This window comes from Lampetra fluviatilis, chromosome 14 (genome assembly GCF_964198595.1).
Source record: "Lampetra fluviatilis chromosome 14, kcLamFluv1.1, whole genome shotgun sequence".
Lineage (NCBI taxonomy): Eukaryota > Metazoa > Chordata > Hyperoartia > Petromyzontiformes > Petromyzontidae > Lampetra > Lampetra fluviatilis.
The window spans coordinates 15,073,982-15,100,467 of NC_136288.1; the positions used below are offsets into that span (position 1 = coordinate 15,073,982).

The following is a 26,486-nucleotide window of genomic DNA, read 5'->3' on the forward strand; positions in this document are numbered from 1 at the left end:
ACTCCTGCGGATTTTGGCTGCCCTCCGAGGACTTTCATGCCGCAAAAGGAGGCAGTTTATTTTGCTTCGTTGTAGTTTTTATTATTTACAGGAGCGCGCATTCCTGATCCAGGATGAGACCCACCAGACTTCCCCCATCTCCCCACGGGACCTGAAGCCGTGTCCAGGTGCCTGTATCGTAATGTCTCTGTCGTGTCATGTCTGTGTGGTGTTGTGTCTGTGTGTAGCCTCATGTCTGTGTGTAGTCTCGTGCCTGTGTGTAGTCTCGTGTCTGTGCGTTTGAAACGTTGATAGGACACTTAAAATTAGACCACATTCAAGACTTAATTAATTAATTTTCCGCATGGAGTAACTGCTGCTTTTAATTGTCAACCCAGTGATGATGTGTATGCCACTGTCTTTGCGTGATCTGCATCACGGTATCTGTCGCTGTGTCTGGTCTGTCGTGGCGTCTACAGATGGCTGTGTCTGCGAGTCAAGCAGTGTCAGCGTAAGTCGCTGTGTCCCAGTGTCTGTTTCTCGGTGTGCGTGAGTGGGGCACAGAGCCACCTGGCCCAGACACACAGAGACCGCCTCTCACAGCCTCGCCAAAATATACAACCATGTGTGAAGCGAGACGAAGGTATTTACGATGATGAGGACGATGATGATGACGACCGGGATATAATGAGCAGCTTCAAGCTTGCGACGAAGGCGGGCGCAGCAGTCGGGCAGGAGGTCCTGCCGTCACTCCAAGGCCAGCCGCCTCGCCGCCGGCCACACCGACACCCCGGCAGGGCCAGACGCTGGCATAGGGTACCGATGAGGACGCCCGTGCGCATACTGACACGGGTCACGTTGGCGGCATATCGGCGCCGGCCAGCACTGGTGCACTGGTGCCGATCAGAAACCGACACGTGGTTACCACCGACGCCCCCAACGTCCCAGCAGTGCGATTTCACGCCGGGAGTCCGGCAGTCCTGGCCACCGCACGGATCGGCCGACACGGAGACTCGGGAATAAAAGCAACGCGACGAGGAGGGGCACGGTCAGGCCCTGACTCGACTCATTATGCAGGGGGGGTGGGTGATGGGGCAGACGATGGGGTGGGCGGGATGGAGTGGGCAAGGCGTGGGGGTCGGAGGGCAGGTGGGGGACAGCGACACCGAGCGGCCTCCCTCTTCACCCCTCGTCTCGTCTCGCAGCCGCTGCAGCGGCGGACACGGCGGCTCGTGGCTTCCTCGTGCCAGGCCGGCCCGGCGCTTGCTGAAGCCCTCCCCCCCGACCCCCACGTTGTCCGCGTCACCCTCGGTGCTCAAGGACGCCGGCGAGAGTGGCTGGGTCCTGGCGCGGTCTCGGTGTCGTGGACGAGACGTAACCGCGGCGGCGCCGCCTGCCGGCGTCAACCCGCCGGCCGGGTGGCGGGGCGTGAGATTCAGGGCAGGGAGCACGGCACGGTGGCGCTGACGTGCACTCGCGGGGGGCAGAGCCACGCCGGCGGCAGGGTGCTGCCCCCGCTCTCTTGGAGTTTGATTTCAAGGAAATAGTCTCCGGGGAAGAGGAAGAGCGGCGAGCAGGAGAAGGAGTAGCTCCCACCGGGGCTCACCTGCGGGTGCGAGACGATGCTGAAATAAACGCCCCGTGACACGCAGCGCGAAAGGTAGCAGATCTGCGAGTGGTACAGACTTGAGCGAGCGACAAAGCAAGTGGGTGAGCGAGTGGCTTATTGAGTGAGTGGGCGAGAGAAGGCGCAAGCGAGTCGGGAGCATATGGGTGAAGGAGCGAAAAAGTGAACGAGGGATTGAGCAGCTCTGAGTGAATGAGAGAGAGAGTGAGCAGGACAGCAAGTCTAAGGGAGAACTGGCGAACGAGTGCGTGGATACATGGGTGGGCGAGGAAGCGAGTGATCCAGCGAGTGATCCAGCGAGTGATCTCACCGTGCCAACGAGGGTCGAGGTGGAGCCCACGAAGGCGACCTCGTGAGCTATGCCGGCCGTCTCCGTCTCGCCATTGTGAAGGTCCCGGCACGGCTCCACGCTCATGGTGAAGAGGCCCACGTCGCAGCACGAGTGGTTGGTGAGCATCACGGTGAATGGAGCCGGCTCTCCCACGAGGCAGTGCACGATCTCTCCGCCCACGCACACTTGCTCGCACATCTCCACCACTGCCATCATCGCACCACCACCACAACACCCATTTCCATCACAACTACCGTAAACGCACCACCTCCCCGCCAGCGCATGCTCACACGTTTCCACCACTGCTATCATCGCAGCCCCATCACAACAATGAAGTGTATACGCTCACTCTTGTGTGTTTCTATACACCTGTTTGTGTGCCTCTGTGTCTATGCGTACACCCGTGTGCGTGTGTACCATGTCTAGTCCTGTGCGTTTGTATCCACCTGCATGTGTGCGTGCGCATACACCTGTGCATGTTCACCAAAGTTGATGTCTTAACCTGTGTGTGTGTCCACCTGTGTATAGACCCGTGTGTGTACTGGTGCCACCCACCCCACTGCAGTGGAGCAAGGCGCAGGTGCTCCAGCACGGCCGTGCTCAGCACCGTCTCCACGCTTGCCTCGCCCTCGCGCCCGCTAGACAGGTGAGCGCCGCTGAGTCAAGGAGGAAACTCCGCGCTCAAGGAGGCCACGGCCGTGCGTACAGTACAATGCGCGTGTACACACAATGCGCGTGTACTGTCGGCCGGACCTGGTGCTGGCCTCCCACCCCCTTGTGTCTCGTGCCAGCCTTCATAGGTGCTCGCTAAAAGCAATTGCCCCAACAGTCTGTTAATAGGCTTTGTCTTTGTGTGTGCAAATGTACAATCGGCCTCTGCAGATAAGGCTCGTGAAGTGCGCTATTGGGGAGCAACAACGAATGGTGGAGGATGACGATGTCGGGAGCATAGATGGTGCAAGTCAGCTATTCAACCCTGTGAACTACTCCCAAGCCTTCCACATTTCATTCAACGACTTTAAAGTGCATCTAATCTGGCACAGGGGCTGTCGTGACGTACTGTAGTGTGGGAATGAGTAAATGTCAGTAAATGTCTGTGCATTGTTATGAATGAATATGATGGAATAAAAGAGTGAATTTAAGTGAATAAGCAAGTTAATTTGTTAGCCCGAAAATATTTCTGCAGCCTGCACACCACATCGAGTATACTTCTCACAAAAGCTGTGGCTAATGGTGAACTGCCACCGACTCAGTCTACCGGCAACCCGTTAAATATTCGGTGAGAAATTAAGCCCTAACCCAGCGCTCAATGCCACACGAGCCAAGCCGGCCTGGCCTCACCCGGCCTGGCCTAGCCTCTCCCGGCCCCACCCTGCCGGTAAAAGGGAAGGATATGAGTTTCCACCGGATGTCAAGTTTTTGGTTGATCTCTTGGCACTCAACCGGGGACTGTGCCGGTCGCTCAGGACCCAGGATGCAGACCGGGGAGTCCCTCGGGTCTGGAGGCTCCTCCCACTGAAGCTTATCCACCTGCACGGCCACGCTGCAATATAGACACGGCAACGATACAGATCCCCCTTGGAACCCGTACACGCACTGCCCAGGCACTGCACCCGCGGCCTCCGTCGCTCCAGTGCCGATGTTTATACGGAGCTCCTGCTCACGGGCAAGCGTGGGCATCAGAGTGCACGCGGGGTTCGGAGCGTGCGGTAAAAAGCTACCCCACAATGAAAATAACTGACATGATTCAGGATCACAATTCAAGAACTGTTCCTCTGTTTTTCCCTTGTAGAGTATGAGAATCTGTAGTACCTGCAGGGTTTCCATGAATCAATTGCATGCTGAATAATAATCGATTCCCACATGCAGAATTTTATGCACGCATGTGGAGCATAAGAATTGATAATAAGCTACGAATCAGAGAAGCGTGACCTCGCGTGCTATGTGCGGCACAGAGCAGGCAGGGTGCGGGGTGGAGTGTGCCATATGGAGCACACATTACACGCAGGGTGGAGCACGGAGCACACACGACCCAACACGGGGTGTACCGCTTCAGTTCGTGCGAGTGCAGCACCAGGTCTTGGTTGCCGCGGGAACTGAGGAGCATCTCCATGTCCGTGGTGTTGAGCACGTCCAGCAGGAGGTGGCACCGCCGCGAGCTGCAGCAACAGTCGTGCGTCAGGGCCGCCGCCACCGCATGCACCACCGTCATCAAAATAACGCCACCAAGGCCGCCGCGCCGTGACCAATCGCTTACCTGGTGGCGGGCAGGGAGCCGATCCTTGCAAACACCACCGAGGGCTCCACCTCCACGCGCACACCTAGCGTCACCCGGCGGTAGTACCCGGCCACGCCGCCCGCCCCGCCGGTGTAGCGCACTGCCAGCGTCCCCTCCAGCGTCTGCGGGTCAAGCGCACCGCCACCCGCGTCACTCCTCTACCCGGCATGGCGCTGCTCACTTGCTGCCGGAAGGACCGGCAGCGCGGCGTCGCTGCGATCGACTACTTTGCATGCGGCCCATGACTCGGGCTCCTTTTAATATCAGGAGCCACACGACATGTTGCCTCCCGAACGTGGGAAAACCCCATAGAAGCCCCACCCAGCGTGATGCGGCTGATAATGCTGATGACGTCTGGCAACGATTGTCATGCGATCCAATCAGCGAGTATTGAAGCTCCGGTTTTGCAAACTTTGCAACTTTTTTGGTTTCATTGGTGACAACATCTTGTCAAGGGACTCGTGACAAATCTAGCCACTTTGAGAAGAAGACATGATGCAGACTGAAGAGCGATTTTCTAGGTGTGTGTATTAAGACTCCTCGATCAGGTCAATATGTGTACCACAAAGTAAATTGTCAAATTACGTTTTCGATGACCTTCCAAAGTCTATCGAGCAAACTTACGAGTGATGCTGTATAAAAGTTTCAGGGACTTTCTGTTTTAAGCAGCTGGCAACACTGCAGCAGTGCATGCGGAGATGCACAGGCACACGCACACGGACGCACACGCACACACATGCACACAAATGCAAACAAATGCACACATCCGCACGTACCCTGAGCCTGCCGGCACCGCTGTGCTTGTGGTCGGGCGGTGTCCCTCCTGGTGTTCGCATTTCCAGACGCGGTTTCATCAGTTGCCGCGCGGGGCTAGCGAATGGGGTCCCCGTCACTGTCACCGTGTCTACACATGCGCAGCCGGCACGGGGAAACGCGTTCACACGGGCAAACGCGGACGCAGCGACACGCAACAGTACGGAGACGTGGGGAGGCTTGATGGACTCGAGCGAGAGCACGTAGCTTCCCTGCCCTGCGCCTCGCGCCCACTCCCATGTACCGACAGACGGAGCTCCAAAAGGGTGCTCGCTCACCGTCGTGGAGCTCCATCAGGAAGCCCTCGGAGGGGAAGTCGAGCTGGGAGTGCAGGTGCAGGGTGAGCGTTGCCACAGCGCCAGGGGCGAGAGGTAGCTGGGAGAGCACCTCCTGAGGCTCCCAGGTGAGCAGGTCGCAGACACTGTCACCTGTACACGCACAATCACAGCACCACAGTATCAAACCAAAGCACTGGACACACAAACACAGCATATAACTAGAGCATGCGCACGCAACCACAGAACAATAAACACATGCTCACACAAACAACCGCAGCAAGCACACACACAAAAACAACCACAGGACTACACACAACCGCAACACCATGCCCACCACAAGCAGAGCACACAACAGCGACCAGGCACAAATACACGCGACTACGGGTCTCTCGTGTTTCCCCATCAATCCCTGCATTGGAGGCCAGGGATCGGGGGGGGCATTGTGGATCGGGGGGGGCATTGTGGATCGGTGGGGATCGTGTGCCGGACGTGCCTCTGCTTTGCGCCGGCGTGAGCTGCAGCTCCAGGGTCTCAGCGGCGACCTTGCCGATGTTGCGAATGCGCACGGTGACGGAGAGCGGCTCACCATTGTACGCGCGCACGCACACGCTGCCCGCGGCCGCCTCCTCCCCTGCCGTCGGGCTCAGGGAGCTGGCCGACCTGTAGCGCGCGGCCACGAAAATCGCAACGGCAAAATCACGGTCACGAAATCGCACGCAAAGATTCACAAAGCCACACTCGCGAAGACAACCACACGCGTGGCTGTCACAATCACTCGTACGTACACAAACGGCACCACACACACAGCCAAACTCATAAACTGAACTACTTAGTCTTAAATTTCGATTTAAAGCTTTCGTGACTGCAGGGATTCATATTCTTGGTTCTTTCCTGGCATTACCGTCACTCATGTGGGCTCTGCCTTCCTGGTCCTCCTTTCTCGACGAAAGTGTGTCCTAGGCTATCATCTCCACATTCACTCCATTTCTTTATATCCCAGGTCACCTCTTCAATCCACCTCTTTCTATGCCGGTTTCTCAGGTCTCCGCCCTGGCGCTCCCAAGTTCATCACCTTTATTCTTCCCGTGTGGTTCTCCTCTCTTGTAACCACAAGTCCAAAGCATTCAGCTCGACTTTCAACCATACACACAATCACACACGGCCACACAGAGAAGACCATGCTCACTCTCACACACCGTCCTGACCGTTTCCTGTTCAAGTATCTGTGATCATATAAACATGCAACACGACTGGATCGAGCACACCACATCCAATATACTTGTCGCTAAAGCTGTGGTTACTAATTCCGTTCCACCTACTCCAGTCTACCAATGACTCAGAAAATAACCAGTGAGAAATGAAGCCCAACACGGTGGGACTGTGCCTTCTCTAGGAAGTCTGAAAGGAGAGAACCCCGAAGGTGGGTGTGGGGTCACCGCGGGGTCACGAGCGGCTTCTTACCGTGACAACGACGTGGAGATCTGTAGGAGCGGCAGAGCTGGCACCACCACAACCTCGTAGGCGCCCGCGGTGGATTGCCCCTTCGTCGCCGGCTCCTCTGCCCCGACGCCATCTCCTGGCGAGGCGGCGGCGCCCAGCGCCAGGTCAGCCACCTCGCAGCGCGACCGCACCCCGAACACCGTAGTCTCGTAGCCTGCGCAGTACCACGCAGCAACGATGAGGCAGAGAACCGCGCTTCACCAGAGTTCACTCCGCACTGCGTTTTACTCCACAGTTTTTCTGGGTGATACCTCCTCCATCTAGAGCTGCATCTCCTCTAGGGAAATGGACAGCGCCGCCTGTTCGCCCAACATCACGCCACCCTTTCTGGATCGCAGCAGCAGCCTCACTCCGCGCCACAGATGCAGATGAAGGCGAGAGATGGAAGCGAGTCTGGACTGCGGCCGACGTCAAAAACAAACATCTCGTACAGGACCCTACTACCGTCCACCCTCCCGCAGGTTTCAACCTTTCACGCCGCCAACGGTCGACCATCAACCAAATCGGGACCGGGCATGGCCGATGCGGCGGCCACCTGATGCGCAAATGTCGCATCGAAGATTCGGCGGTCTGCGAGTCAGGCCACGAATTCCAAACGATCGACCACATTCTAAGCAGCTGCTGCTGTCTTCACACCTTTAAAGGAGGAACGGGCGAGATCCACTCTGCATCTGAACAGACAATTGAGTGGCTAACAAATCAAAAATTACATCTTAAAATCTGCTGATATGAATCCATAGCAGCATGTGTGTTAAGGAATGCATATTATGATGTACGTGTTGTTGTGCACGTTGCGCTTTGTGTACTGCAGTGTATTGTGATGAGCATGTGTTGCTATGTTGTGCATTGAGGTGTGTGTAGTGGAGTGTGTTGTGGTAAGCATGTGATGTGTGTGTATTACGGTAAGCATGTGCGTTGAGCGTGTACTGAGGAGCGTTGAGTTAAGCGTGTGTTGTGGTTGGGTCACCCTGGATGGTGATCTGGCCGGTTGCCTTCGGCACCCCGACCAGGGTGACGGGGTAGAGGCCGGACTCTGCTGGCAGAGACAGAGCTGCAGGGAGGGACTCGAACTCAACTCCAGACGTTAGCAGGGCCTACAGCAAACACACACACGTGCTTGTATACATACACACTCGTATACAAAGATCCCCTATTTAGACTGTGTGTGGGCTTATGTTGCACACGCACTCTCGTGTGTGTGCACGAGGGGGTGAGTGGCCAGCAGCACACTTGGCCACATTCGTCTCTCCAATGCTACACACTGCACTAGGTACTCATTAAAGACTGAGTTGACCTAGAGGAGGCCCAGGATCAGTTCAGATATTCGTCACCATCATTGGTATAGAGCAGGAATCGAACTCTGCTAGCCAAGTTCTTAGTGCAATACACTGCCCACACACACACGTGTACGCCGTGCTCCTTAGTATCAACGCTACGAAGCTCAGCGGAGAACTGAACACGCCAGCACTCCTGTGGGTGGCTGTGGAGGGATGGGATTGAATGGAGGTGGTTGGGAGTGCAGGAGCACGGTGGGAGGGCTGTGGAGGAGTACGAGTCCGGGGCTGGTGGGTGCTGGCTGTGGGGTGGGGAGCCGAGCCACGGTAGAGGCTGGGGGTGCGTGGGGGGAGGCTTCCGCACCACATTCTCCACGCGCAGCTCGAATGGCATGGGGTTGTAGACCTTGAGCTGCACCTCACACACGTCCCCCTGCACCCACTGGAAATCTGTCGCGCACAACATGCAACAAGTGGGGCATGAAGGTAGCCGTCAGCATCCAAATGTCTACAACTGATTCTCCATACGATGTGCGTGTGTACGTATTCTTGCATCTTTGTTGTGCGTCCGAGTGTGTGCATATGTACGTGCGTGTATAATGGGGAGTGGTATTGCAGCGGTTAACGTACTGTGCTATGAACCCAGCTCAGCAAGTTCCCTTCCCACTCACGGCCAACACCAGTTGTGATTGTCTGAACTGGTCCTGGGCCTCTCCCAGGTCTACTCAGCATTAAATGAGTACCTAGTGCGGTGTGTAAACATTGGCACTTGGGGAAAAAAGGCGGACAGGAGTGGTGCTACCGACCCACCCCCTCTCATGTTTCGTGCCGACCTTCATAGGTGCTCGCTAACAGCACTTGCCTCAAAAGTCTGGTAAGGCTATAATTGGATCAATGTCTTGTATGTGCATATTTATGCAGGTGTGTATGTATGTAGATGTGTGTGTATACATGTGTGTGTGTGTGTGCCTGTACCAATCTTGTTGGGGTTGTCGTTGGGGTCGCGCCGCGTGTGGCTCACGATGGGGGAGTAGATGAAGGGGCTGCTCTTGACGGGGGTGCCGTGCCCCTCGCGCCCCTTCAGCCTCTCTGGGCGCAGGGTCAGAGGCAGGTTCAGAGGCTTCAGGGATCTGTACGGACACGTACACACACGTGTACACACACGTGTACACACACATTCCCTGTAGCCATCACAGCTTGGAAGTCTAAGTGCTGTTTGCACGTCTCCATATGACAGCCAGTGCGTGCGTGTGTCAGTCTTTGTGCGCGTGTCCGTGTGTGGCGCATTTGGACGCTACCGGACAATGGGCAGCCGTGTGAACGGCACGGCGGGGATGGCGAGACCCTCCCACACATCGATGGTGGCGGTGTGGCCAGGGCAACGCGCTGTATACGTCTCCAGCACCTGGCTCACCTCCTTTTTCTCTACACTCGCACACACGGGCAGAGCAGCGCAGTCACAGATGAGGGGCAACCTTCACGCATGGGGACGAGGTGGGGTTAGGGGTGCATGTCGTCCGTGTGTGCGAGGGGTAGATTCGTAATTCATGCTCGAGTGCGTGTGTGTGTGTGTGTGAGAGAGAGGCAGAGTAAGGTGTGTGAGGTGGGATTAGTGGTCGCACTGAACGTTGACACCTGAATGTGAGGGAGGAGAAGTGTTGGTTTTCGGGTTAGGGCTGCACTGGGTGAGGTGTTAAGACATGGATGTTGTGGGGTATAGGGAGGGTACAATGATGGTAAGGTATTGGAGGGGTGTGTGGAGGTTGGGATGAGGGTTCAGTGTTGGCAGGGTGTGTGGATGTACCCTGCTCAGACAAGAAGTCCAGCATGGTGTGCAGCAGGAAGGACATGTGCCGCACGCCCAGCGCTGGGTTTCCCATGCGGCGGGACGCGTACACCAACTCGTGCAGGACACGCAGCTGCACGGCCGGCCACCCCTGGTGCAGACCTACAACAAACGTAGTAATGCGCGTAAACATTGGTACAGACACGCACTCCAATACACACAGACACGTAGGAACGCACCTACACGCTGGTATACATTTTAACACGTGCACAATCATGTACGCGAGAACAATTACGAAACCGAATGTACAAACGCACACCAAAATTGGTGCATGTGCACACTGGAACAAAGACAAGGATTCCCCATAATGTCTTAAACAAACTGTTGAAGCAAGTGCCGTTAGTGAGCGCCAATCGGTCACCACAGCTCACGAGCAGGTGGTGTGGCCAGTAACACGTCTAGCTGCCTCGGTCTTCCCAGTGAACGGCGTTTACACATCGCACCGTAGGCGGATCGCACGTTGGCACAACTGCACCATGAGGCCGCGCGGCCAGGTGCTGACGCGGCGGTGGCAGCGCGGCTACCCCTGCGTGCTCGCTGACCCTGGTTGTAGTGGCTGGGGTCGAGCGAGAGGCTGTATCCAGGCAGAGTGTCCAGCAGCAGGCGGTAGCACGCCTTCCAGCCCGGCTCGGCCACGTGCGGCCCAACGCACTGCATGGCCGCCACGCGTTTGAAGAACGACGCCTTACGGCGGAAGCCGATGAGGTCGTAGAGGTCAGCGAGCGCCGCAAACCGCTGGATCCGCTCCTCCTCCGACTGCTCAGTGTGAGACAAGAGTATTTTCAGAATTAGAATTATTATTCATTCTGGAGGAATCCGATGAGCTATAAAGCTCTTTTTTTTTACAGATGTCCAGTAGGGGGGCGGGTAAGAACGTTACAACAACAAACAGTACAACAACTTGATGATAGAGCAAAGTACAAGAAAGGTAAACAAATCACTCAAAAACTTACAAATAAAACGAAACCATCCCCATTCTACCAGGCAAAGCTGACTGAGGTATTAACTTGTTTTTCAGAAGCGACCTGGCCACTAATGATAGCTCAACAAAGTGGCCCATCACTTCGACATTTATAACACCAAAATTATCTAAATATTTTAAAACTTTATAAACAGTTTGCCTTTAGAGGCTATAACCCCCTTTTCCTGATGACGACCGTTTGTGTTGCGATCGAAACGTCGTGATTTAAAATGTATTATTTTTATTCACTCTATTATTATTTTTCTATCTACGTGACTTTATCGAAAGAACCAAAGAATATTAATTCCTGCAGTCACGAAAGTTTTACGTCAAAATATCGTAAGAAGTTATCAGCCAATTAGTGATTACATGAGAGACGAAATCGGGAGCACCTGGAACAGCCCACGCATGCCAGGGGGCAATACTCTCCCCTCCACAAGTAGACTAGGTAGAGTCCAAGTCTTGACTTCATTTCTATTTTATGGTTTTTATTTGTATCCACTTTATTATTATTTTTCTGTCTATGTGACTTTACCGAAAAAATCAAAGAATATGAACTTCTTACTATATAGAGGCACCTGCCCAAGGATTTTACAACGTTGTTTGCCATTGGCTTTTGGCAACATTAAATCACAAGACTCATTTGTTGACTCCCAATATAATTCAGGGTATAAGAAAAAAATATGATCCAAACTGGCTGGGAGTTAAACTATTCATAGAGGGGTTTAAATAATATGTAGTATACAGACCCCAGAATCAATTTCAGGGGTTAAAGTGTTATAATTCGGTCCGTCAGAAAACATAGCTGAAGAACTCTGCATTCGCCTATCATTTGCATGTAACACAAACACAATTGGACGCGCGTATGATGTGCAAGAGAGAGTGCGGGTACGGCCGAGGCCGCACTCCAGCTGTCGCTGCTGCGCTGGGGTTGTGGGTGCACCGAGTTCTTGGCCGGCGCGAGCGGCAAGGCTCACCACCCCGGTGTGGATGTACACCGCGTTCTGCAGGAAGTCCGAGGCCTCGATGCGCTTCTTTTGCAGTGCAAGAACGCGCACCACCTTGATGCACGCCTCCAGCTCCACCACGCTCGCCAACTTGAACTACACACGAGCACACGAGAGGCGACTTGGCGGTTCGCAGGGCTGGCGGTGGAGCAGCAGGGCCGGGATGTGCATATGCTTGACAACGCAACTATACTATCGGCTTAATTAGGATATCAATGTACTGTTTATCGGTTAATTACTCGGCTAATCGAGTGACAGGCAAAAGGTCAAATAAAGATTCGTCTCTGCTCTCAAGTGTGCCATTGGACAAGAAGTGATGGGCGGGGCTGGGAAACGTCATCAGCATCATTAAACGCGTCACACTGGACCCGACTTGTAGGGGGTTCCCGCCTTCCGGAGGCAGAATGTTCGGGGTGGTCATCATTCTTAAAGAGGTCCAAGTAATCAACTACTTAAGGAAGTAGTTGATTACAAACTTTTCTTGATGAATAAACTTCATCGACAAATGGTGCAAGCTCTGGTCCTCACAAGTGACCGCACAACTCAGTGCTGATGTCCACACCCACACGGTGTTCGCAACGCGCCCTTGCGTGGTACAGCGCTCGCACCTTCCCGTAGAAGCTGATGGCCTCGCGGTATCGCTCCACAATCTCGTCCGGGCTCAGGCAGTTCTTTGTTCGGCCAATCTCCGTGCTGGGATCAGCGCTCAACCCGTTACTCGTCAGTGTTCCTGTTCCACAGCAACAAACAAGCGCGAGTTACGCGAAGGAGGTGCGGCCGGTGGGGGAAGTTACAGTGGTGAGTGGTGGGGGTAAGGGGGGGGGAGTGGTGGGGGTAAGGGGGGGAGTGGTGGGGGTAAGGGTGGACGGGCCAGCAGTCGTGCTAGGCCAAGCGGGGTTGTGCAGGCAGGTGGGTTACATGGCATTGGTTGCAAGCACGCACGGCCATGCGCACGTACACACAGCACAAATCCACACGCACATACATGCAGGGAGGGTGCAGGCCGTGGTGAGTTAAACATGGAGAAACTGGAGCGGGGAGACACGGGGAAACAGTGGCACCAGCGAAGCCGGAGGGAAACATCCAGAACAACACGTGCAGCAGGAACCTCGCGTGAAAATCAACAAACGGTTTCCAGCTCGGTGCAATACAGCGCCGACGGTGCTCACCTGGGTCAATGAGCAGCTCTTGAGCACCTATGACACACGCAGAGCAGTGGCGGCATTAATGGAAAGGGAAAGAGGCAGTGGAGACGCAAGGGGGAGCAGACACAGCATTGAGAAACGGCACACACACAACAAATAGATAGCATTGACACAGACAGTTATATAGTACAGACAAAAGACAGCATAGATACACAGGCCATACTGACAAAGTACAGCACAAAGACGCATCACACACACACATACATAGCACACACACAGCACAACCATAATACAGCCACAGCGCACACACACCTGCAACCTCCACATGACAGAAATACAGACACCCATAGCTCGAGCTGAACCAAGTCCAAACACTAAAGACACAGAGCTGGTGTCCAGATCAAATCGGCCAACAACTCCTGGACATTGACAACCCTCAGAAACCGCATCTGACCAACCGCCCATGTGACCCTTGGGCTCTCACAGCTTAGCACATACCTGACCGCTGCTTGCGGTCTCCGTCTGGTGGAGCCAGAGCCCCCGAGGTTTTGCGAGGGGCCGGCTTGGGCCCCGTGCCGTTGGGGTAGTGGTAGATGACAGAGGCGGCGCACAGGCCCTCCAGGGCCGCTGCGTGCGGCGCAAACGGGGGCAGAACGGAATGCAGACGGCACATTAATTATCGAGCGCGCGCAGCGCGATTACATGCAGGACACTCGTGGGCTACATATTACACACATTGTTAGTGATACAGCCCATAGATGGCACACCGTACATGTGATACAGAACACAGGCTGCACATGATACAGGATGGAAATGGTAAATGTCAATCACCAGGGTTCAATTCTATTTTCCAAGTCACGTAATGAAAGTAGCGTGTGGTGGCAGGCCACCTGACATTGCTACACCTGTATATGTGAACACTAATCTGTGTCTCTTCTCTCCAACTCTCTCATCTCTACCTGTCTTTATGTTTTGGCTAGCCGAATCTTTCCAAGAGGCTTCATAGGCCACAGATGGTCCACACACCGCCAACTTTTAAACCCTGCCACATGCAACGTGGCCACACGCGGTATATGCCACGCGTATTGCAAGCCGCACGCTGTGAGGCACGGGGGAGGGTGCGGTGTGGCCAGGGTGCGGCGGGTGCTGTGCCCGTGGCGGGGAGCAGTCTCACCCCCGAGCCAGAGGAAGTCGTTGATGGAGCGCAGCGTCTCCACGGCGATGTGGTAGTTGACGAGGGCGTCCTGCAGCATACCGGCTTGCAAGCTCAGGTCACCCACATGCTTGCGCATGCGGCCCTGACAGCGCTTGCGGTAATTCCTGAAAGTGAGCACCACGCAGTGAAATGGTACAGCCAAGACGCTCTTACCGCCAACGCGTTGGAGATGAATGCTCCTGCGTTTTGCTGGCCGGCACGAAGGTCGTGCCACACACTGTGCCGCGTCATGAAACCAGACCCTTTGCTCTGACGGGCAAAGATTGCGATGAATGTTACTCGGTCTACATATCCCTATGACTGAAAGCTTAACAGAATACACATTGGCTTAAAATCATTCCCTTCAGTTCTTCAGAAAATTATTAATCTAGCCACAAACGAATTATTTAATAATTACATTAACGAGTGTTTGGTTTGTGGAAGAAAACAAGGATAATTGGAGAAACGCCACTCGAGGATAAAACCAAAAACTCTGCACAAATAGATTAAATAATACTTAACTTGTATTGTCATCTTCCTGGCATTTTGCAGCTCAAAATAGTCTCCCATCCAAAAACAAACCAGGCTCAAAGCCTGCGAGGCTATCGAGATCTGACACATTTGGTGTCTTCAGGGAAATTAGGTCGTAAGCTTCACGACAAACCTTCCACAGCAGCTGCTCATTGACCCAGGTGAGCACCGTGAGCTTCACGTCAGACAAAGATCCCCCGTGTAGCCTTAACAGACTGTTGGAGCAAGTGCTGTTATTGAGCGCCTATGAAGGCTGGCACGGCACACGAGGAAGTGGGTGGCCAGCAACACGTCCGGCCGTCTTTGTCTCCCTACTAGCGATGTTTACACACTGAACCAGGTATTCATTTGAGGCTGAGTCGATCTAGTGGAGGTCCAGGGATGATTCAAATAATCGTCACTGGTGTTGGCCGTGAGCGGGAATCAAACCCAAGTCGTCAAGTTTGTAGCGCAGTGCACTGATCACTGAGCCACCGCTCCCGATACCGGGGACATATAAACACACACTATTTACACTCCAACACGTTTATAAACACAGGGGCATTGTGCACAGCCATAACAGGGAACTGTTGTCAAAGAATGCAAATGAGGCCACCGCATGGAACCAATAACCTCCAGAAGCTACCCAACCTTACTTGTGAAGACGCGTGGTCAAGTCTGTGCCAAAGTACACCTTCATGGCACGATGCACGACGTCGCGCTGCAATCAGTCACCAGTTACTGGCAAAGCCGCTCACGCTGACGGAGCCGATTAAAATGTAATCGGGTGGCTGATGAGTGCACCCTTTAACCCACGCCATTGACAGTGACGCTCGCACACGCGAGTGCTTGCTGATGAGCGGGGTGGGGGGGACAGGCGATGTGGTCACTGATTGCTATCGAGCTTTGTGGTTAAACAAGTGTTGCCATCTTAGAAATTTTTTCAAGAGATCTCCTGACTTTTTGGATATCCTTAGTAGCAAAAAATTGTCAAAGCGACGTGCAACAAACAGCGACTTTCCGACATGAGGACAAGAAACAAATTTAAAAGCGATTCCAGGTGGTATTTGAGATCCTGTATCAGTTAACGTATGATTCATACTTGTTTAGTTTTCTATAAAAAAATATATTATTACCTTAGAGATCTATCTAGCGACTAATGAGGTTTGTTTGGCGACTTTCCAATTGAAGGACTTGGCAACACTGCTCTGGAAATGTCAACAGTCACTGCATCCCTTGGCTCAAATAGTTAGTGCCCAACCAAGAGCAGAGTAGAACAGATACGCCGTGATCCTGGCTAACAGCGCGACCTCACCTACACATCAGTCACACGAGACTTAATGTTGGAACCCAAAGCGGGTTCAAAAGTTAACATATGCCAGACCAGCCACGAGACGCACAGCCAGTACCAATATACGTGCAATGTGATGCTCTATAAACACACGGAGGTGAATAATTAAACAAGAGACTTGAACAAGTTTTTCAATAATGACTCGCAATTAGTGGCCAGTAACTTGACATGACTCCACACGCAGAGTTCAGTGGGCTGTGCTTGGGCTACAATTTTAATTAAACGCTCTCATGACACAACTTTTTTACGCAGTACACAATCTGTATTCATCCAGACCGGCTGTAGTGAACTTGAGAAGAGCCACGATAGTCAACAATCATTGTTTCAACATGCCAGAGCTGGCTGATGCACTGGTTCAACAAGACCTCCCTCGTGACCAAAGTTGGATAGTAATGGGGCAAGTCTGCCCACAAGCATTCCAAAGAGCCCAGTTGACCGACACACCCAAGAGCAGCCAGGGCTGCGCCGCACAATGCGCACGAGTCGTGGCCACTCTCGCATCACCGCCCACCTGCTCTCCGTGTCCAGCCCCACGAAGTCCTTCTTCTCAAAGGGCACGCACAGCAGCGGGATCTTGTCACCGGACTTCTCGCTGGCGCGGTCGAGCCGCTTGGACTCGAGCACGATGAAGAGGGACCCCACGAACTCCTCCACGCGGGCCTCCAGGCCGTCGCACGAGTCCGCGTCACGGTAGAACACCACGTCGGAGCGCGGCTGCTCGGCCGCATCTCCGCTGATGCCGAGCACCAGCAGGCGCGAGTCGAAGAGCGAGTGCGCGTGCACGGCGCGCAGCTGCTCGAAGCTCTCGAAGGTGTGCGGCCATCGCTGCGCGGACGCGCACTCCGCCACCCCGATGAGCCCCACCACCTTGCGGTGCGTCTGGAAGTCCCCCCAGTGGTTGTTGTCGGGCGGGTAGTGCCGGCGGTAGCGCACGCACACCGCGCGGCTCGAGTCGCGCGCGCCCACCTGGGTGAGCGCGGCCACGCGGTCGAAGACGCGCTGGAACGCGTCCTCGGACAGCACTCCCACGGGCTGCACCAGCACCAGCAGGCTCTGGTGCTCCTCGGCCGCCTGCGTGTAGTCGGGCACGCTCATGCCTGCCGCCCGCGCGCCGCGCCGCACCATCCTTGCAACCACACAGGGCGACGGGAACAGGGCGGGGGGTTACACAGGGCGAGGGCGCGGGGGGTGACACATGGAGAGGGCGCAGAGAGGGGAACGCGGCTGAAAGCCCCGTGGCCTGACGGGCTCCATTGCTCGAGGCTGGCAAGCCGGGCCTTGGTGGAGGGGTGGGGGGGTAACGGAGACACTCCGCGCCGCAGAGGCGGAGCCCCAACGACGGCAAAGAGCCTCCAACCCCAAAGGCGACTCGCGACCTCCTCACAGCCACTCGCTCCCGACGTCAGACGCGGTGATGTCGCCCGGTTCCCCGGTCTCCCCACCGCCCCAGTCCATTCCCGCTCTTCCCAACCTGCCCTCCCCGTTATCCTCAACCCCGACGCCTCTCCCCTCCCTCCTCCTCCTCGCTCCCCCTGCTCACTCCTCGCACCGCGCTCGCCGTTACCCCCACGCCCCGCTCGGCCACCCCCCTTGGCGTGCTCGCCTCCCCGGGTTAGGCGCCGCCTCCCCGGGCAACAACACTAGCACCACGGCGGTGACGTGCGCGGGGCCTCGCGAGCCGCTCTCGCACCGAGGAGAGAAGCGCGGGGCGGCGGCGTTGCGCCGAGGAGGCGACTGCGGCCGCCGAGGGCTGCGAGGGCTGCGAGAGGTGGAGGCGCTCTCGCTCGGCTCGCGGTCCCCCCCGGCTCGGCTCCCGCGGCGTCTCCGAGCGTCGCTCCTCGCTCAGGCCGCCATGGCAAGTGACGTCACCGACGACGCCACCCCACGGTCCCGCAGCCCGCGCGCGCCGCAACCATTGGTCCTCCGCGCCGCACGTGACTCGCGCTCGCGCGGTTCCGATTGGCTGCTGCGGGAGCGGTGGGCGTGGCCTAGCGGATGCAGGAAACGCGACGAGCTCCACGTGCACGTCACGTGCCGGTCATCGCCAGCAGTCGTGCTCTGTCCACTGCTAGAGGGGTTCCTCCACCCTGCACACTCATGCGCTGTAACGATATACAGAGCTGGAGTCGTCGCTCTAACTCTGCAAAGAAAGGACCTCCTGGGCGCGTTTCGTTCTATGGCTACAACGACGTTTTAGTTTAACACGTTCGCTTTCGCGACCAATTTCATCCATAAGATGTTTTTTGGGTTAGATCGCGTAAGTATATAAATGTGTCGTTAAAACCCGCCACCACCCGACACAGCCAACTAGTAAGGGTTGTCACGTAAACAGCACGTGACCAATTCGTCACGAGTACAGCACCACCGGTGTGTTGGAGAGCCAAGCCACAACATTTACAGACTACGTTTCGCCAGTAATTACAACTAGCTTCATCAGGCGACAGCATAATGCACATGCATATTGCACGTTGCCTCAGTAATTTTACCCCCCCCCCATCATTGTGCAAGAGCGCAGAAGGGTGATCAACACATCTACGCCTCTAAGGAACGAAACAGTTAAGACTTCTTCACAAATCCGTCTGTCGCCTGATGAAGCTAGTTGTAATTACTGGTGAAACGTCGTACTCAGATTGTAAATGTTGTGGCTTGGCTCTCCAACACACCGCTGTGCTGTACTAGTGACGAATTGGCCACGTTGTTTACGTGACAACCCTTACTAGTTGGCTGTGTCGGGTGGTGGCGGGTTTTAACAACACATTAACGCGATCTCACCCAAAAACCTCGATTATGAACGACGTTTTAGTTCCGTCACCGGCTATCCTCATCCCTTCTAGTAATGTGCTGGCCAAGGCCACTTCACTCTTCTTTACGTCATTCTCCCCATACTCAGAGAACGTCTCCGCTCGCACTCTCTCAGCGGCGTTCAGAGACCCCAGGACTCCGGTGGCTCCTACTGCGCTCTCCACCCTCGACCTGTCTTGGAAATCCAAACACTCCCCTCAATTTGCTTCTCATACTGAGCAACTTCATCAAAGATGCCCTCCTGGGAAAAATGTTCGCACTCTCAGTACGCACGCCACGCTCTCTCCACGCTCCGTGCCAGTTCACAAACCCCCGTTTACCAGGAGCCAAGCACGCAGGGTCAGGGGTCAACGATGAACAAACACCGCGTGTGCCGGGTCGGCAATTCCACGTTTATTACCAAAACACGCGAGCACACAACTCGGCATTGACGTAGAAGGCGCGTCTACAGATCAGACGCTTCTGCATACATCCTTTGTGTATGACAACAGCAATCTTCAGGACCAAGAGTGTCCAGCTTTAGTGTTTAGAATCATTCCCCTCCACCGCCGATACGTGAAAGGGCTTTTTCGATCACTTTCACATCGCCCTGAAATTAATACGGGCAGTTACGAGTCCGCACACATTCTTAAGTCAAAGATAAATTAAGGGTGATTTACAAAGATATTTAAAATATACTTATTGATGGAAGCCAAGTGCGCTAAAATGTTCAATTATAATTACAAAATAGGTTAAATAGAATTGTACTGAGTCGATGGCTGTCAGCTCAGTGGCTGGGGTGCAGCAGCATGTGTCGCAGGATAGCTGCACAGCCCTTTGCACTCAGTCACACAATGGGCATGTGCTCTCTCTCTCTCTCGAGGTTGTGCTATCAGGACTCACTTTGAAGTACCCTTGCACCACACAAGGCCGCAACCATCAGCCACCAATTGCTACATCACAACATACACGAAAATAGCAGCCAACACACCACTGCCAAAAATTACAGCTGAAAAGTGCCTTAGTTTGGCGAGTTGATTGGGTTCATCACAGGCGTAGGGAGGTAAAGGATACAAAAAATATCAACCCCAGACAATCTTGAGTTGTGCGTTTCAGCGATAATTTCCACCTTGCTCGACTAGCCTCAAAAGGCATTGCGCCCTACAGCGAGCGTCCCCCACCAGCAGCGCAAGCTAGAAGTAGGCAGCGCCGCTCAACTCTCTGTTCACGTCGGTCTCGTGCCGGTCTTGTGGCTGCCACACATTCCCGAGACCTCGTGTGGCACCCACTCTGGCCAGTGACGACGCTGCAGTCTCGTGGGCGGTCCAGTACCAGCCGCCCACGGCTCAAAGGCCCCGAGGCCGGTGGTGAGGTCTCAGTGCCGCATTGTCGACAGGAAGCTGGAGACGTTTTCGAAGACAACAAAGGTGATGCAGCACGCGGGGGTGACACGCAGGAGGTTGGGCACAATCCCTTTGTAGAATCCCAGCATCCCCTCGTTTCTATAAAGCACCACACCATATGTACCACAGAGCATACAATACCAATTTTAAACACCCACCATTGCACACATTTTACACCAAGTTACAAAGTAACACAAAACAACCAAAACGAGACCATCCCACAACATACCATACCATGCCACGCAGTCCAATGCCACAAGCCATAATACACGGCATGATACAACGCTTTAAAAAATACCCCAACATACAAAGAAGTTCAACATACATACAATACCATACATACGACACTGGACACATTACCACACAGTACCATACCACAATGCACACCATGCTTTCCCACAACACTGTTAAGTGTCTCTGGAGGTGGCTGTGCCCACCCGTTTTTCGTGTTCCGTGGCCCACGCACCTGTACGCCCGACTCACAACATCCCACACGCCACGGTAGTGCGTGTGCTGGTCCTGCAGGCGTGCCCGGACCACCTGGTATGGGTACGTGGCCGATACGGCAAACAGCTTGGAGAGTGCCGCCATGCCTAGGTACTCCATCGTCTCCTAGCGGTAGGGGCGGGGGGGGGTGAGAGAGAGGGGGACACCCGTTCAGGTTCAGGAAGCGACCCCTGACACGGACTATCCCTGTGCGCAAAGGGGAAGATGGAGCTATGGCCCAATGTTGCGGGGTTTCACTTAAGCGGTGTCGAGACACACGGATAAATTCTCTTCACTTCATAATTAACCCTGCCTTATAACAAAACACATGTTTGTTGGCTAACACTTCAGTCAATGGCCCAAATTAAGAAGACAACCACGCACTTTTTAAAGGCAACATTTTTATGTATTTGTGCACCACTTCATGTTCTTTTTGAATACATACTGTATTGTTTTTTTTTTATCAAATAGACCAAATTACGATTACAACTACATGGTAGGTCGATATATTGCACACAAAAGTTTGGAGTGTCGGTGATGTGGGAGAAGAGAATGTGTGCGTGCAGAATAGTGTTGCTAGCCAGCGTCACCAGCTTGGCGGCGGGAGGCCGTCCCCGGCGAACGTTGTAGCCAGACTTGAGCTCTTCATACGCCATGAACTGCAGCGCTCCGTGAGACGTGCCAATTAGGCCCGGCACAAATCCCTGCTCCACGTGACAACAGACACGAGACAGCCATGGCCGCACATTTACAATGGTCTGAGCTGTTGTTAATTGACCTCTAAATATTGGAGTCCAGCAATAACGTGCCTGCTAACATAACCACAGCAGTGTTGTCTACTCCTTAAAGCAGTCACCAAAACTAACCTCAAAATGTCACTAGTTAACCGAGACAGGAACTTTATTATAAACTTGGAATCACTCCTACATATGCATCATTTTGTGTGCAGTGAAGGTCGCTATATTTGTCGTGAATCGTTTTGACAACGCTTTGTCACACGGGAATCCTAAAAAAGTGTATCTCTAGCGATAAAATCGTTGAGTTGGCAATACTGCACAATGGTCGCCCTACAGCCCTGTAACTCCTGGTTGAGCCCCCTCAAAGATCATCCTGCTCTAGTGGTTTAATTCAGCTTCCACTGATACATCATCAACTTAGTCGTGGCTACTATCACTCAAATCACTTGGTAATGCCCTCTGGTAGATCACCCTGTAATGGTGGCACCCCCTTCACTTGGTAGTGTCTGCCAGCGCTCCCCTCACCCGGTAGAGGCCTCGTACTCCCTCCTCACGTGCGATGAGCACGAGCGCATGCACCATGCCGCGATAGCGCCGGGGCACCGTGCCACCGCCCGCTTCGTACTGCAGCACCAGTCGCGTCTTCACCACCCACACGGGGTTCGTCACGCACAGCGTCATGGCACCTACCCACACCGCACAAGCGCACGAGGACACAGACATCGAGACACCAGACGCTCACACGCCTCAGATCACACCTAGCTCAGGTCAATTATAATTAGATCTAAAACTGTACGGTATTGTCAGTTGAATATTATAATTGTAAATGACCCTAGGTCTAGGTTCAATCTCCGACAGGATGACTGCATTCGGCAGGTAGTGGAACATGCAGTGGGATGGTACCTGCTTGTACAGTGGGATGGTACCTGCTGGTACAGTGGGATGGTACCTGCTGGTACAGAGGGATGGTACCTGCTGGTACAGTGGCATGGTACCTGCTGGTACAGTGGGATGGTACCTGCTGGTACAGTGGGATGGTACCTGCTGGTACAGTGGGATGGTACCTGCTGGTACAGAGGGATGGTACCTGCTCGTATAGTGGGATGGTACCTGCTGGTACAGTGGGATGGTACCTGCTGGTACAGAGGGATGGTACCTGCTGGTACAGTGGGATGGTACCTGCTGGTATAGTGGGATGGTACCTGCTGGTATAGTGGGATGGTACCTGCTGGTACAGTGGGATGGTACCTGCTGGTACAGTGGGATGGTACCTGCTGGTACAGTGGGATGGTACCTGCTGGTATAGTGGGATGGTACCTGCTGGTACAGTGGGATGGTACCTGCTGGTATAGTGGGATGGTACCTGCTGGTACAGTGGGATGGTACCTGCTGGTACAGAGGGATGGTACCTGCTGGTACAGTGGGATGGTACCTGCTGGTACAGTGGGATGGTACCTGCTGGTACAGTGGGATGGTACCTGCTGGTACAGTGGGATGGTACCTGCTTGTGCAGCAGAGACGAGGTGCTGCCCGGCGCTGAGCGGCCCCTCCGTGCCCTCCTGCTTGTGCGCCTTGATGGCGTTGTAGCTGTGGATAAAGCAATGCGGCAGTCACACAAATAGATATGGCGAACACCGCTACCGTCTGGAAGGCTTCTTCCAGTTACACGACTGCACATTCGCAACATCGACTACAGCCGAGGGCACGACGCATTCACCACGTCTCAGTGTGCCAGTTCTGTGGTTGATTATCTTAGCAGAGGCCCTAACACTTCGAAGTGAGTTTAAGACGTAGGCTTTTGCAACCAATATCATCCATAATAGGTTTTTTTGGGTTAGATCGCGTAAATGTGTTGTTAAAACCCGCCACCACCGGAAGTGGTCACAAGAGTGGATTTAACCCAGCGCTTTGGAGCATTGAGCGTTACCCTCTCATGTGCGTGGGGGATTGTATGTGGAACTTATTTCGCACCGTACGTAGTCGACGGTGCTAATCAGTGGGGCGGGGTTTTCTCTCACATGTAAAACTACTTGTAAATTCATGACAAACCCCAATGCAAGATTCTCTCCAAAAATATTCATTGTTTTTCGCGAGGTTTTCCTGGGTAATGTCATCATCATCATTATTACTACTACTACCACCCCGGACTATAATGTCGAAACTCTCTAGGCCCTGGCTTGCACTGGCGTGGGGCAGACGAGCCAGGGGCGCGCTGCCTGCCGCTCACAAGAAGAAGTAGAGACCCCACGAGGCGCCGGCGCCCCACATGTTGGGGGTGACCCCCTGGTAGAGGCCTCGGACCCCCTCCCGCGTCCACACGCTGCGCAGGCAGTGCGCCAGCCCCGTGTAGCGAGGCCGCCCCGCCAGCCCATCGCTCACTGGGGGGGGGGGGGGGGAGAGATCGGGAGGCACGGATACACGGGGACATCAAACGCGCCGGGGAGGAGAGCGAGGTCGCGAGCTCCGGACCCGCGACCTCAAATCAGCTTCCACCACCGCGGACGGCGCAGCGTGTGCGGGCACCCCCAGTCCGACCCCGTCCCTGACGCGCTCCCGGTCCGTGCCCCGCCGCAGCGCACCAGCGAGGCGAATCTTGGCGAGGTCGAGAGGGTGCAGGGCCACGGTGGAGAGGACCCCGCCGCTCACCCCGGCCACCAGGTTCTCCAGGCGGACGAGCTCCAGCACGCGGCGCAGCGCGCCCGGGGCCTCCAGGAGCCCCTCGGGCCCCGCGCCCCGCGGCGGAGCCACGGGAGCCACGGGATCCACGGGAGCCATGGGGTCTGCTGGAGAGCGAAGTGCGAGCGGAGCGCTGCGAGAGCGTCAGCTCAGAGAACGCCGAGAGGAGACCAGGGCCAGCCCGGAGGACAGCGCAGCGGCTGAGCGAGTGGGGACATAGGCGACGATGGGAGAGGCGGGGGGGGAAGACGCGCAAAGCAACGCCCGAGATGCGGGATTCGGCAGCTGATCAGAGAGAGTCGCGATCAGAGAGAGAGAGTCGCGATCAGAGAGAGAGAGTCGCGATCAGAGAGAGAGTCGCGATAGAGAGAGTCGCGATCAGAGAGAGAGTCGCAGGAGCCGAATCTCGACCCGCGCTGTCGCTGCTGTCACGAGGAATCTCGACCACGCGTCCTACCCGGATCCCTCGGACCGCGGCCCCAGGAAACGCGCAGCAGAGAAATAGTTCCGGGGCTCCAATGACCCCCCGCCCCCTCCCCCCAAGTGATCAATAATTAATCGAATGGCAACATTTGAATACCGTACGGTACAAGAGGAAACCTTGAGCTATGAGCGGTAGCAATCGTCAATGTATCGCTATAAATTATAAACGAAGTCTATAACTTTACATGAACACAGTGAATACGGGGTTTTTGTTAATAATAGGAACGTTTACATTTCTTCTCAAAGTAAATATTTAACAGGTTTAGTCAAACAAAAAAGTGTTTCCTGACCGGGAATCGAACCCGGGGCGCGGCGGTGAGAGCGCCGATCGAGAGGCAGCCCGACGTGGAGATGGAGCAGTGGCATCATCTCGAGGCAGAGACTGTGGAATCATCGCGGGGGGACCCAGAGAGAGGGCGACAGCCCGTGGAGCCTTCACCCAGCAGTAGATGGTGAAGTCTGGTGGTGATGCGGGTCGGCCGGACACGTGGAGGGGACCACCACCACCACCCCCCCCACCAACACCACCCCCCCCACCAACACCACCCCCCCCACCAACACCACCCCCCCCACCAACACCACCCCCCCCCCCACCAACACCACCCCCCCCACCAACACCACCCCCCCCCCACCAACACCACCCCCCCCACCAACACCACCCCCCCCACCAACACCACCACCCACCACCACCCCCCACCACCACCCCGCTGCCTGCTGCTGCTGCCGGCCTCGTGGGGAGGATTCGGCGCTCTCACCGCCACGTCCCGGGTTCAATCCCCGGTCAGGGCACGAGTCTTTTGGTTTATAATTTCAAAAGCGGTGACACTTTGTTATCACGTAGCACACTAAAGATGAAGAGTAAAAGAAAGTGTTCCCTTACCGGGAACAGCATCCAGGACGCGGCGGTGAGAGCGCCGAATCTTCCGCCCGTTGCCCCTCTGTGAGGCCCTCTGTGTGGCCCTCTGTGTGGCCCTCTGTGAGGCCCTCTGTGAGGCCCTCTGTGTGGCCCTCTGTGAGGCCCTCTGTGAGGCCCTCTGTGTGGCCCTCTGTGAGGCCCTCTGTGAGGCCCTCTGTGTGGCCCTCTGTGAGGCCCTCTGTCAGGGCCGGCCCGAGGCATAAGCGAACTAAGCGGCTGCTTGGGGCCCCCTGGCCACCAGGGGGCCCCCGAATCGTTTTTTTTTAATAAAAGAGTGAAGTATTTTAAGTGTTGTTTTTATTTTTTATTAATACATAACCTCACTGTATTCGTTTATAATATTCGCTATAACATTATAGTGTGACATTTGTGTCAATAATCTTCTAGCACAGATGAGTCTGCGTGGTGGGAGGGGGGCCCCCAAATCAAATTCTGCTTAGGGCCCCCAAGAGGCTCGGGCCGGCACTGCCCTCTGTGTGACCCTCTGTGTGCCCCTCTGTGTGGCCCTCTGTGCCTTGCCCCTCTGTGAGGCCCTCTGTGAGGCCCTCTGTGCCTTGCCCCTCTGTGTGGCCCTCTGTGCCGTGCCCCTCTGTGTGCCCCTCTGTGCCGTGCCCCTCTGTGAGGCCCTCTGTGGCGAGGCCCTCTGTGTGGCCCTCTGTGCCGTGCCCCTCTGTGCCACCCGCGCCCTCTGCCGGGCACTCGGGGACCTGCGCGACCGCACGCCGCTACCCCCATGACGGAGTCCGCGTTTCATTCGAAGGGCAGCGCAAGTGACCGTGGCAACAAACGACGCATATTACTTGATACAAATCGCCACGAATGATGCGATAATTCACTATGCATTTCAGATATGAAATAGCCATTCATCTTTCAATGAAACTTAAAATAATAATAAAAAATAAAAACATG

General features: G+C 55.0%; 2 protein-coding genes across 3 annotated transcripts; both read right to left on the reverse strand.

Annotated features, from left to right (window-relative positions):
• Positions 1–24: 24 nt before the first annotated feature.
• TRAPPC9 (trafficking protein particle complex subunit 9) lies at positions 25–17,976 on the reverse strand. 2 transcript variants are annotated; one of them, XM_078862811.1, is made up of 23 exons: positions 17,786–17,976; positions 16,607–17,221; positions 14,214–14,359; positions 13,538–13,666; positions 13,064–13,090; positions 12,503–12,624; positions 11,865–11,990; positions 10,469–10,682; positions 9,885–10,028; positions 9,379–9,505; positions 9,056–9,210; positions 8,445–8,530; positions 7,774–7,900; positions 6,768–6,960; positions 5,800–5,966; positions 5,307–5,456; positions 4,992–5,119; positions 4,195–4,337; positions 3,986–4,096; positions 3,333–3,480; positions 2,493–2,583; positions 1,917–2,143; positions 25–1,585 (listed from the first exon to the last, which is right to left on the reverse strand). In XM_078862811.1, the coding sequence occupies exons 2-23, from the start codon at positions 17,218–17,220 to the stop codon at positions 1,415–1,417; spliced, it is 3,546 nt and encodes a 1,181-aa protein (XP_078718937.1). In that variant the 5' UTR covers position 17,221; positions 17,786–17,976; the 3' UTR covers positions 25–1,414. The 2 variants fall into 2 exon arrangements, with proteins under 2 accessions (XP_078718937.1, XP_078718936.1); XM_078862810.1 differs by lacking the exons at positions 25–1,585; positions 1,917–2,143 and having other exon boundaries at positions 2,525–3,480; positions 5,893–5,966.
• Positions 17,977–19,276: 1,300 nt separating this feature from the next.
• Positions 19,277–24,679, reverse strand: SLC25A32 (solute carrier family 25 member 32). The gene is made up of 7 exons (XM_078862817.1): positions 24,082–24,679; positions 23,730–23,880; positions 23,004–23,089; positions 22,028–22,188; positions 21,356–21,469; positions 20,746–20,891; positions 19,277–20,378 (listed from the first exon to the last, which is right to left on the reverse strand). The coding sequence occupies exons 1-7, from the start codon at positions 24,275–24,277 to the stop codon at positions 20,252–20,254; spliced, it is 981 nt and encodes a 326-aa protein (XP_078718943.1). The 5' UTR covers positions 24,278–24,679; the 3' UTR covers positions 19,277–20,251.
• Positions 24,680–26,486: the final 1,807 nt, after the last annotated feature.